The sequence below is a fragment of the Cryptomeria japonica genome, chromosome 2 (assembly GCF_030272615.1).
Source record: "Cryptomeria japonica chromosome 2, Sugi_1.0, whole genome shotgun sequence".
Classification (NCBI taxonomy): Eukaryota; Viridiplantae; Streptophyta; class Pinopsida; order Cupressales; family Cupressaceae; genus Cryptomeria; species Cryptomeria japonica.
Window position 1 is genome coordinate 678,106,287 of NC_081406.1, and position 13,858 is coordinate 678,120,144.

The 13,858-nt window shown below is 35.5% G+C and overlaps 1 protein-coding gene across 1 annotated transcript; it reads left to right on the forward strand.

The window, feature by feature from the left end:
• Nucleotides 1-4,565: 4,565 nt before the first annotated feature.
• Nucleotides 4,566-7,790, forward strand: LOC131036879 (protein MODIFYING WALL LIGNIN-2). The gene is made up of 3 exons (XM_057968885.2): nucleotides 4,566-5,203; nucleotides 6,063-6,262; nucleotides 7,200-7,790. The coding sequence occupies exons 1-3, from the start codon at nucleotides 5,105-5,107 to the stop codon at nucleotides 7,549-7,551; spliced, it is 651 nt and encodes a 216-aa protein (XP_057824868.1). The 5' UTR covers nucleotides 4,566-5,104; the 3' UTR covers nucleotides 7,552-7,790.
• The last annotated feature ends 6,068 nt before the right edge of the window (nucleotides 7,791-13,858 follow it).

Here is a 13,858-nt window from a genome sequence, read left to right on the forward strand (position 1 = left end):
TCTAAGATTGGAGTAGATTTTGGAAAACCAAACATCACAAATATCATAATAGGTGAGCTTGATGATGACAAGTTTCCTTTCATTGGCTCAAACTATATAGTGGGAACATATGAATTGGAAGTGCGAGTTCCATCTAGTGTAGATTTTAGTCTCAAGTGGAAATATATTGAAGAGAGTGAATTATTCAAGTTTAGGAACAAACCAAAATCTTAGAGTTATCTCCTAACCCTCCCTACAAAATTGGGTCACAAGGTAGTCTTTCACTTAAGGATTGCCTACATATCCACTTCTAAATGGGATCAAAGTCGCATTTAGTTCTCACAAAATATCTCATAGTTTCTCATACCCAAGGTTTCCTACCCACCCCAAGTAACATTATTAATGGGAGTGAAATAGAAGCAACAATATAGAAGGCGAACCATGGAAAGGACTAAAAGAAAATAGGGCAACATACCACCATTTACAAATACCTATTTTAAAACAAAGCCATAGCTCATAGGTTTTCATCGATTATTATGTCATATTCTAGCACAGTTCCTTTAATCTAGGTCCCATTAATTAGTGATACTTAATAGTTGGCAAGGAATCCCAATTATGTTCACCCTCTAGTAAACATGTACTAAGGAATTCAAAGGACACCAAGAACTCAAATTAAACTAATACCAAAGTGTTAACACTTATGAAAAGGCCTTGGTATGAATCCATGTGGGCCCTATTATGATATGATTCAATCATACCGAGTATTGTAATCCTATGTATTATGACATTCTTCTTGACAAAACACCACATACATCTACAAGGACACATGAAAACTATTTGAAACTTTGCAAGGCTTGCAACAATTACTATAATCTTTCTTTAAGCATGATTAATACCTAAGACATTATCAAGATAGTTAGCAACACCTTATCAATTAGATCACCATATACTAAATAATAATAGTATTAATACTAATCTCAACCTTTGGTTTATGTAAAAGTGCAGTTTAATATTCTTATCATAATCTAGCTTATTGATTGCATATAATATTCACACTTTCCACTTATAACTAAATATGATCTTGATGGTCACCAATAAGATATTAGGAGACACTATATTATAAGATTATAGATGGTTTACCTTAAACTCTATCTTAACAACATCGCCAAAGTAAATAATATCTTCCTTCCATTTAGTATGCAATCAGTCATAATTTGAAACAACTATAGTATCCTTCCCTCAATTCACATGATATATTCAATATTGGGGTTCTTCTAAATTTAACAGGTCAATATGAGTTATGCAAAGCCTTTAATCCCCAAATCTAAAATAGGTTACAAAAAGTATTGTTTTGAAACATAAATATGTTCAATGCAGTGTGCTTCTAATGCCACTACAATAATTCATTATCATTTAGATTATCATGCCACCACAAGCCAAGCTCCGACTAATTAAACCTCATTCCTAGGTCATAATATGAAGATATATCTAAAGGTAGATAACTAATCTAAACCTCCATGCTACCTCATTCCATATAACAACTTAAAGTAAGAATGTGCATTGCCTTCCACTTTTAGAAGAGAAAATGTTAAGTTACATTTTCTACTCGTGGATGCATTGATTTGTAACATGGGAGTGTTATGTTTTTTCTCATACCATGATTTTCAGTGGTGTTTTGGTTCCAAGAATTTATTCGTGGTTTCCTTTTAACTTTCTCTATGTATTGTATGCATTGGATAGGGGTTTCATGGTTTATTTATAAGTATATAGGTGTTATCATAATGCTATCATACTGAACGAAAAAACTTTTTAATTATGTACCCTTGCTTTAAAAGGTTACTATAGACTTGTGTCTCTTTGATGGTGAAGCTTTCCTTGAAAGGATTTTTCCATGTACATTTGATGTCACGTGTTTAAATTTTATGGTTTGTTGGTTTCTTATTTTTTGAATTATACTTCCACACATTTGTTTTATGGTTAGTCAAATGATGTCATAATGAGTATATTTCATATTTACATACTTTGTTAACTAGATTTCATTTGTAATAGTTTGCATTATTTTACAACAATCACTAGAGAAAATTAGGATAATGTCCATGTGTTCATTTAGTATTTCATGCTTATTCTCTAGGATGACTTATTAGATCATTTTAAGAGGTCTATGAGATGCATGCCACAATTTATTGCCTTGTGCTAAAGGATAATGATATGAGAGGTCTTATTGGTCCCATGGTGGGTCATGTTTAGAGATACATTAAATTTGGAATTTAAAATCTCTCTCTTTTTCTTGGTTGAGTTAAACACTCTACATCAACTATTCTCTATAAAATGATGTATAATTCATTCAAGGAAGGATATTAGAGGCCAGTAAGAGGTTTGGGGACCTAGCAAAGTAGAATAAAGCTATATTAGAATTATCATCTTAATGAAGTTAGCATTTAGAGTTGCACTCATGTTTAGTGCTTGATTTGTATTCTAATATATAAGACTAGAGTCCATTCTAATTGTACAACCTAAATGTATAAGCAATTAATGCATTTTAAATTGTTGAGTATACATATTGATTCTAGTTAATTTCATATGATAGTGTTGATATTTGAATGTGGATGGTTGTGAGTGATAGGGATAATGCTATATGGTCAAATTGTTTTTCATTGGATCCTCCATACAAGGTTGCATCACTTATTGATCCTTTAGAACCACTTAGTCAATTCCTTTGTTGTCCATTTGTTGTCTAGTATACCTATTTTTATATTCATTTTGCATAAAAACATTGTACGTTTTGTTAACAATGAATTCACAATGGATTTGTGGCTTTTATTGTTGTGTTTGTTTGATTGCTACAATTTAATCTTATGTTTGTTGCAATCTTATTATGATTTCCCTTGAATTTCTCATGTTCATTTGTTTTTGATTAATAAAGCAGTGAGAACAAGGGCACTGACCCTTTACATAGCATAACTATTAAAAATCATAGTGCAGAAACAACACTATAACATCATTAACAACAACTATTAGCAAAAAGGGACCAAGTCTTTAGAAATCAGAAACAACAACAGAAAACATAAAAACAAATTACAGGGGTGCCTTGCGCACCCTAGTGGCATCCATGGCACTATTCCATTCATTGGACATGAACTTGTAAAGGTCCCTAGCCTCCTTTTTGTCCTCCTCCGTGTTCGTAGTATGTTCCCTCAGCAGAGAGAGGGTGAGTGCCGAGCTGTGTAACACCTGCAAATGAAATTTGTTAAGGCCCGCCATTTGGGCATCCCAAGCCTCCATCTTGCTCTTGCGCCAGTTGAGATTGTCCTTGATAGCCTGCAATTCAAGCACGAGGCCGAGGTTCTCAATCCTCTACGTGATGTCCAACATATCCGTGCTCAACTTTTCCATTTGCTGTAGAGTAGGGATACCTTGGGGGTTCACAACAACCATGTTATCTGTAGTCTCTTCAATCTCTTTGGGCACATCTCCAGTAGGGGAGTTATCAATGTCATTACCCAAGCCCATCAGTTGGAGAGATTGCATCACTTGTTCAACCATTTTTAAATCCGGGTCCAAGTTACTAGAGTCCAAGGCTTTGTTATTAGAAATTTCCTCACCCATGACACCCTCAGTGCCCATGTTCATAGGGGTCGTATCCTTAACATCAATAGGGTCCTGGGTTTGCATTTCAAAATTACCCGTGTCAGCGACACCAACAGTGGTGGGACCCATGGGGTCCCTAGTCATATCCACATCCACAACATACCCATCAGGGGCTGCCATAGTGGTATTAGGGTCCTCTCCCTCCTTGTCCCCAATGGGGTCCTCCTCTGAGTCAAGATTTTCGATCACCAAGGTCTTCATAACTATTGAAGACCACAACAATTAATTTTTTTCATGGCGAATTCATAACTATTGAAAGTCATGATTTTGAAGTGGCAAATTCACCATTTTATTGATATGCGTAAAGTACTTCCAAAATGCAAGTTTGTCTCACTTACCCCCTTCAATTTTGCTCAATTTAGATATGCTTTTGTTTATAATCATCCCTAGTCAATTTGGTTGTTTAGAAAGGTCTAATTTTGAAGAGAGAGCCTATAGTTGCAACATGGACTCTCCAAAGCTTTCCTCTCGAAATCAGTATTATAACAAGCTCATCGAATCACTTTAACAAAAACAATCATTAGTATTCTCTTTTCCTAATATTTAAATTCACATTTACCACCTACCCTTACCCCAGGGATTGATAAGATATAAAAGATGGATTCCTTGCCCTACGGATTGATAAGATATAAAAGATGGATTTGAATTTATATGAGAACCATATGACCACACCAAATTAGCTCTGCCATTGAAGCCCACTAGTTTAAAAAAAATATAATTTGCCTACTTATTAAAAACAATTCGACAATTCCATGATGATAGTGTTCTTCTTAATGGGGATCCTGCATTAGCAAATGCGGTTGTCTTGGTGGAGGCTCATCACTTTCTACTTATGAATTAATTGCAGAACATGCTAGTTTGAATTAGTCTTAAGTTCTCAGAGTAGGTATGGTGGGACAATTTTAATAAGGATATATAATCTTACTTTGGTCTCATAATCAATGGCCAAAGAACATTTTTTTTAAGTTATACACAATATATCTTCACTTTTTTATTTTATTTTTAATGCAGGTTCACATGGCAATCAGTCTTATAGTTTCATGAAATTCCATTCGGGCTTCTAGAATGAGGTATTGACTGATGGGAATATAGAAGATGCATAGAAAGTGAAGAGTGCCATTGTAAACGGACTTGTTCCAGGAACAAAGTAAATATGATTTCCAGATCTCATTATTAATCTACACAGAAATGAAAGTTGACCTGGACTTTGTGTGGAAGAGGGCACGAAATTGGGTGCAGTGATAAGGATTGTCAACCATGGAATCTTCTTGTGCTTGGAGCTGTGCCTGCCCTAGTTGTGCAATTGCCAAGAGGCATGACAGATGGGGAATTAGGGCACTTTGGGTAGATCTGATATGACCTAATTATATATATATTCTGATGATGGATCCGAAACATCGGTTCAAGCACAAGATTTTCCATAAATGTATTTCTAATATTATGGACCCTGGAAGACTTAGATCTTTGAGTTAAAGCGATGGAGAAGTTCAGGCGACGGAAGACTCGCCAATTGATAGGGTTTTTGGGCATAGTTGCTGTCGGAACGAGCATTCTTGCTGAATTCTTGCGAACTAAGGTAAATCCTTTCAATTCTGTTTATAATTTACATCCACATTTTCAAAATTTCCTTTTTTTTTGGATGAATCTTCTATGTTGGACTTGCTTCTGTTGCTAGTAGCATTTATTCATAAGTATGATATAAGTGGGAACAGTTTTTTAATTTGCGCTTATTTATTGTCTGCGAGTTTTCTAAGAACCCATCTATTTGAATTAATGCGTAATTAAGACAAGTTTGTGAAATTCTTTTATTTGGGTTCAATTTTTCTCTCGTTTTCTAACCCCCATCAATTTAATTGATCGGAGACAAATTGTGCTTTATCCTTGTGGGCTAATTTTTCTGGCATAAGATTTTCTGATTTCTTGGAGTAAATTCTGTTAGCCAATAAGGTCAATTGCGCTCCGTGTTGATTGAATTTTTGTGGGTTGATTTTTCTGAAAGAGATATGTTTTTTGTCCTTAAATTTCCTTGGACAATTTTTTCTGCAAGAGTGCTCTGTTTTTTAATTTCCTTATTTAGATGTGGGTTTTACAGGATCGAATAACACTGTTTGTATATATGAATGTATAACTTGTTCCTTAGGGATTTAAATACTGGTCTTCACTTAAAGTCTGATGATTTATGATTTGAGTTTATCCCATTCACACAGAAAGGTTACTGTGGTTTATATTTTAAAATCGTAGATACTTAGAATCACAGTGGGCATAGAGTATGGCTTCCTTACAGAGGCAGACCATATTATTTATTTAAAAGAATGATAGAAAATAGGTGCCATTTTGCAGAATATGAATCAGATTTCTCTTATATGCTTAAACTCAAATAAACATAATTGGGCAAATTTTTTCTGAACATTAATTAGTTTATTTTTTACTCGCAGAAAGAAGAAGTAAAATATGATTACAGAGGATGCAGCCTCCCAGGAAGCCCTGCTTTGCCCCTGGGAATCATAGCGGCCATATCGCTCTGCATTGCTCAATTATCTGCAAACATAATGGGAGGCTGTATATGCTGCTGCACTAGAAATCAGTTCACTACTCCATACAAATCAGTCCCCATCGTTTGTCTCACCCTTTCATGGTAACATTCAACACTCTTCATACATCCAAATCAGTAGCAATCTTTTCTTAACTAAGTTGTCCAAATCAGTGCAAATCTTGTGAAACGAATATCTGGATTCAAATTGTTTAATAATTTTCTTTTCCAACTTTTACATGATAGGCTTATCACCAAAACGAATGCTTTAAGGAGACGCCAAACTTAAAAGAAAATTCTGTCCTTATGATGAGCCCAATAACGAGTTTTGAATTTTGAAGGAAAATCTTCCTCATGGTGGAGCCCATTAATAAGGCTCCTAAAGGAAGAAAAATTATATTTTTTCCCCATTGAATCCATATGTCGGGCTAAAATGTTGGAAAGAAAATTACAACACGGTTGAATCCAGTAAGGCTTTTAAGAAACTTTTTCCCTGATGACGAATTCATTAGTCAGCCCAAAATCTTGAAAAGAAAGTTATAACACAATTGAATTCAGAAATTCGTGTCACAAGTTATGCATGCTGTGCACAAACAGTGCAGTAATGATTTAAAAATAAAAAAAAAGCATTTCAATAATAGATTTAATGTTTCCACAGTCTATAATTATGAGGAATGGTTTTTAAGTAAAATGTTTTTGTGAAAATGTTGTAACATCAACTTTCTGATCATCTGACCGGCACATCATGAGGTTAGATGTAGATCCGATGGGCCATTTAAGTGGTCAGTAAGGTTATGCACATGTCTTTTTTAGAAATATCATTATTATTATGAACTGTTGAAACATTAAATCTCTCATTCAGCATCTTATAGATGCTTCTCAAAAACATTATTTTTATGGAATGTAGAAACATTAAATCTTTCATTAAAAGTTCATTGAAAGATTTCATGTTTCCAGAGTGCATTTTAGCACACAACTGTTTCACAAAAATATCATTTTTAAACTGTCAATGTATTAGATTCTGAGATATCAGGCCTTGCAGGATCAGTTTTGTGTTTGCAATAATTTTATTAATGGCGGGATGTGCACTAAACCAGCATCAACGGCGATGGCTGAACAGTGATTGCTATGTGGTAAAGCCTGGTATTTTTGGAGGAGCTGGTGCCCTGTCCTTTGCCACTACAGTATTTGCTATGAGCTATTATGCACTGATGAGCGGCCATGAAGCAGAGGATTTAGGGTTGCTTTCATCGGTAATGCCCATAGCCACGCCCAAGCTCCTCCCCATCTTCAATTCAGACAATTCTTCATCAACTGCTCGCTCAGGGTTGGGAATTGAACTCAACCCTTCTGACAACATACAAAGTAATCTGAAACAGCAGCTACCCATTTGAAACGACAATTTTTTTTATTGAAAACTTGTTATTATATTCATTACAAATAATAAATGTAAGATTCTATGAAGATGATCTGTTAAAAAATGTTACATAACCTTCTTCCCCTGCCGCATGCAATTTGGAATCAAACTCAATGCTCTTGTCAGGCCACACAAAATAAACCAGAAATAAATTCTCCTGTAATTACCCTTGTTGAAGTACAGTTTTTTCAATTTGAAAGTTTGTCATTATATTTATTATTAGAATAAATAAACATATGTAAGGCTGGATAAAGAGATCTTCCCTTGGCAGCAGGGCTGGGGATTGAACTCAATCCTTTGATGATAAAGAAAGTGAATGGAATTCTTTCTTAGAACAATGATTGCTATGTGTATTTAGAGAATGGAGTTTTTAACCGGAAGCTTCTTATTAAATTAAATCATACAAGTTTAATATAAAATATTGTGGAGTTGTTCTTGTTTTGGTGGTCATTCATATATTAAATTAAACAATAAAAATAAAATAAAATAAAAAAATATAAAGGAAAATGATCTTTCTTTAATTGTGATATAGGCTAATTAAGTAAATTTTCATAATTGAGCATAAAACAGTCTAAATTAATAAATCATGATAGTTATGATTGATAATTTGATAATTTGTAACAACTATTTTTGGAGAGTAAGTGAAAAGGAGACAACTATGTAGCTCTATGACCAAATAATGGGTCATTGATGAAGATTATGGAATTAAGCAGTGCTTATTTAGAAAAGAATGCTCTCTATTAATGATACCTTGGAACTTTTATTGGATTTGGATTCTATCAAAGACCAAGTTTGTAGGTGTGGATTGAGTGCACAATTTGTGAATTTATTTTCTATATTTGGATTCAACCTAGTATTGTCTACAATTTTGCTCTTTTGCTAGTTGCACTTCTTGATATTTGGGAGTTGATGGTATTTGAAAATACGTAAAAAGGTCTATCCTATGTCACAAGGAAACAAGTTCTTCTAAGTCAACCCTTAAAAATATGTATAAGAGTTTGCAGGCATTAGGCTAGGGTTACTTCTTTTAGATCACCAAACCTAAATGTATCACTATTGATTGCTCCTTTAACATCGTAAAAATGAGATGATTCTAAGTGATGCTTTGATTGAAAGAATGAATGCATTGAATGCCTTTCAATACTAACATGTAGCACCAAATTTTACTAACTTTGTTCTTAATTGAATTAGTGTGAGCAATTAAATAAGGCTAGTCGACCAAAATTTGAATTTGAATTTTAGATAGTAAAGGCTAAGTTTGTAGCTATAAGGTTTATCGTGCAACCATGAAAATGGTTAGATCTATGTAGCTAATGGTTATACAGAGGTAGATCTAATATGTGTTGAATATTCCGGACAACTGAGAGGAGGGGTGAATCAGTTATATATTAAAAATATTACTTTTCACACAGAAATAGATCCGACAACTTAAAACTCAAAATATTTAAACATGAATAGATAAGAACATGAAATAACATACACATGAAACACTAGATATGACATGGAAAACTCGGGAAGGGAAAAACCACAAAGAATGTTAGTTCTCAATATGAAAACACTTGTTAGGGTGACACTGGTTAAGGTGATTTTTACTGCAAGTGGGTTCACTGCCAAAATTGCTCACTGCAGGTGGGCTCACTGCTCGGCTAAAACTGCCAAAAAAAAGACTCACTGCCTGGAGGAAGAAAGAAAGAGTCCACCACAAAGGCACAATTGCCACATAGTTGCAATGCCGAAATAAACTTTAGGCTCATTGCCATTGGAACCAAACAACATCAACAAACCTTACTGATCAACCACTTTGCATCAACAAAGATAGATCTTCCTTTTTACAATCAGCTTCCTTCTATCTGCCCTTCTTATATTATTTCATTACAATCGTTCTTTATATATATTGATCTCCAAAATAGATTATCTAAGTCAGTCAAGGAGATAATAAAATACAATTCAAAATAGGTCTTCACTAAGCATTCTCGCGGTGGAAAGGAATGAGAAGTGGACCGCACCACAATGCAACAACACATTATCCAAACACCCCAATCACTAGACCAAAAGGAGTATTTGGGGTCAACCGGACTAGGAAAAAACATGGGCAAAGTACAATTCTGGAGCACAATAAAATGTGCCGAATCAAAATAACAAAGATACAAGCATGCATATCATAAATCCAGAATTGCAACATGAGAATTGAAAATGCAGAGCAATGCAGATATCTGCAAACTCTGTCAGACAATCATCATCATAATTGCATAGACTTCTGGAGTACAAGTTTCAGACTACCAGAACACAAGAGTAAGATCTCAAAGCAATATCCAACAACATACTAATACATCATGAATATATCTGCAACAAGTCATAAAATCCAGAACAAAAACCAAACACTGAAAATAGAATAAGTACGTTGACATCAATGACAACCATACTGATACATCAATCAACTTCACATTTGCAACAATCTCCCCCTTTGTCATTGATGACAACATTCATCAATGACAGACAATTTCTCCAACAACTTGCTCAACAATAAAAGCTCTTCTTCTCAATTACTATATCTTTCCAAACTCCTCAAACTTCTCTCACTTCTCCCCCTTTGACATCAAGGACAAAGGTGAACATCAACTCAATTTAGAAATCACGTAGCTCCCCCTAAGAGGAAGCCCCAAACATTAGCCCAAATAAAAATATGCATGAAATATTTTGGACTAATGCAATGCCAAATGCACTTGATTCAAACTAGGAAGGGGTATGACCCCCAACATCTGTTGGAGATACTCAAAAGTATCTTTGCACAATGCCTTTGTAAAGATGTCTGCAACTTACTCTTTGGTAGGTACTGTAGACACCCAAAATTGTCATGTCTAATTAAATAAATATTTTATTTATTTAATTATCTAAGCCTAATTCTTCTATTAATTAAATAAATCTTTATTTATTTAATTAATTCATTTATCCTCTTCTAGCCTTATTTCTCATTTAAATAAATACATTTATTTATTTAAATTATCCCTTTCCTATATTAAATAAATATTTTATTTATTTAATTGTCCTACTTCTTCTATTAATTAAATAAATCTTTATTTATTTAATTAATTCATTAACCTTTTTCTACACATGACACATGTCATTCATCTCTTATTTCCTACACTACCTACCCCTTTCATTATTTTGGTATTTCTTATACCTACCCTCTAATCCTAGCCGACCTCTCTTTTTACACCTCTCAATCTTAACCCTCCATTTTCTATTGTGTCTTCTATTTAAGGAGATGCTTTCTTCATTGTTAAACCCTAATCAAGCATTCTAAGGAGGAACTCTAACTACTGGATCAATTGACTACACTACAATTCTACTTGCAACCACATTCCGTTCTTTGTTGAGCTCTTGTGCATACAAAAATCTGAGAGCAAGCATATCAAACAAGATCAATGGAGATAGGAAGAATGGAGATCAAAACCCTAGTGGACATGTGATGGTATAATCTTTGTGATTTTTGAGTTATTTTGCATTGTCTTAGGTTATCTTCATATGTTATGGTGGATCTTTGTTCATTGTTAGGCTAGGGTTTTGTGGTTGAATCCATTTTAGTCTTTCAATATTGTTGTTTATTGCTATCCATTTTCACCATATACATTTTGGCACGCCCGGTGGGACTCTTGTCCCTTTGCATTTAACATTTTGTTGCAGATTTTGCATTTTTGAAGTTGCAGATCGGACGATTTCGACGACATTTTAGGTTTTTTTTTCGCGTCTGCGAGTGTTCGGATCGCGTTTTTGTATTTCAGAGGCGTCTGTGATATCTTGGATCGCGTCTGTGTTTCTGTCATTTTCTATTTTTTGCAGGTTTCCGAAAGTCGCGTCTGTGATCCCGAATCGCGTCTGTGAACCCTCTGATCGCGTCTGCAGAATAAAAAGGCGTCTGTGTTCTGAAATCACGTCTGCGAATCACAGAGCCGCGTCTGTGTCGGACAGACGCGTCTGTGTCTGGTATAACAGCGTCTGTGCATTCTATTTTGCAAAATTTTTTTTCAAGTTTTTCGATTCGGGTTTTCGGATTTTGTACTTAGGGTTTCAGATCTGGCTTATTTTTGGCTAACCTTTGCAGATCTAGCTAACCTGGTTTGTGCAGCTTGCTTTGGAGACAAATACGTTTTTGTTGAAGGCCCCTTTTCACAAAGTCTTTTTGGGTTTTCTTAAAATTTACCTAACTTGTGTGCTTGCAGGAAGTGGTTATCATTTGAAACAACCCAAACTACTAACAATTTTGTTGCAGGGCCTTAGCTAGGGTTTTTGTAATTTTATTTGTGTGCCTTGTCTTCATAGCTTAGCAAACACTTCAATTGGTGCACTAAAATTGAACCATTGTCTTTTGTGTCTTGAGCAATAGGCTCTTTTTGTTTATTCTTTAGAGGGCCTGTCTTCCCGTGTGGTCATTAGGACTACTAGTGAGAAGAGAACGACCCAAGTGGTAGCAAAAGAAAAGCCATCTTCTTCCAAGCCACTATAATCAAATGTATTCATGGTGAAAACTATGAATAACGTGTGCTGATTAGTTCATACCGACACTATGTCTCCCCATAAACCCGTTTGATCAAATTTATTTGATCATTTGTAGGGCGTAACCCCTACCGGCTGGGAGCCTTCTGTATTTACAGAGCTGAAAGTGCCGCATGTATGGCTACACGAGCGGATGCCCTTACTAGTACCTCATTGTTTTAGATGCCCAAATCCTTCTAGTTGTTGAGGCAGGAGGTCGGACCTCTGGTAGCGGCCCACACACATACGGTTCTTAGTAGAGATACAAAGTTCGCCATGGGGAGTTTTCATGGGGACTGATGCTTGGCTGACCCGAGAAGTGAGTGCCGAGGGTGGAGCCAGTGAGGTCAAGCATCTAAGTATCCGCTCTGAATAGCGTAGCCTCGGGGGTAAAACCCCATGTGGGATCAACAATTATTGTCCTGGCCAGCCATAAGAATTGTGCTTGACTTATGATAAACACTCAAACAATCAAGACAAAACAGCAAAACATTGTGTCTTTTGTGTCTTCAAGTGTATGCAAAAACTTTTTACATCAAACAACACACTTTTTGGAGTCTAAACAGTCTGCAAACATTGGGTCATCAACACTGTGTCCTCTTATCACGAAAAACAGTCGAAAAATCAGATTTGGTCACAGCAAAACAAATTCACAGATAGGAAAGATTGCACTAAGGTTACAGAAACGCGTCTGTGTCTGTTAAAACCGCGTCTGTGTCTGATAAACGCGTCTGTGAAGTACAGAATAGCGTCTGTGTTTTTATCAGCGTCTGTGTCGAACAGAGACACGTCTGTGTCTGGAAATAGCGTCTGTGAAGTATACAGGCGCGTCTGTGTCCACAATTGCAAAAATCTGTCAGTCTTAGCAAACATCAACAGGAAATCTCAGAATCACGTTTGTGTCAAACAGAATAGCGTCTGTGTCTTAAAACCGCGTCTGTGAAGTATACAGAGGCGTCTGTGTCAGGATTTGAAAAAAGTTTAACAGTCAAGCAAACAAAGAAATCAGTTTCGGCACACTTGAGCTTCCTAGGTTATCTCTTCAGGTTCATCTAGCATTCAGCCTGTTCTAAGGTCTTACACAGTCCATCATTGCTTCATACCTCATTTTACAGTCATGCTTGTCTAAACTTGAGTCAAAAAGGTCACTTGCTTGTCCTCACTATACTTTGTCAACACACTACATACTACAACACTTTGCTAAGTGATCCCTCATCAAGGTTTCTTACCTTTGGGTCTCATTTGGTCTTACCTAGAGTCAAGGTCAGCTTACCTCATCAAGAGAAACTATCTTCTCTTTGGAAGTCACACCTACTCTACAACATAAATACTTGGTCTTACACTTTGGACATTGCAAGTAAACTTCAGATTCATTTACACTCCATACAACTCTTGGTCTTACATACCCTTGTCATTTTCGTCTAAGTCTCTCACACATTGGTCTAACACCTAGTTCATGGTTGAAACCCGTCTTCAAAAATCTAGGAGAAAAGCTAAAGAAGCTCAAGGGCCCGTAAACATGAGTTCTTATGAGTATGACAATGATGTCTTCTACAATCCTGAGCACACTACATTACCAGACATGAATGTTTATAGACACAATCCAAATATGGAAAGCGCAAACGCTATACACAACGCTACACACAATGATAATGTGGACAATTCTTCAATACTATCAGCAGACATACAAGAATCTATAATGGATCCTCAATTCAATAGATTGGTTGAAGAGATAATGAGGAGAGATCGTC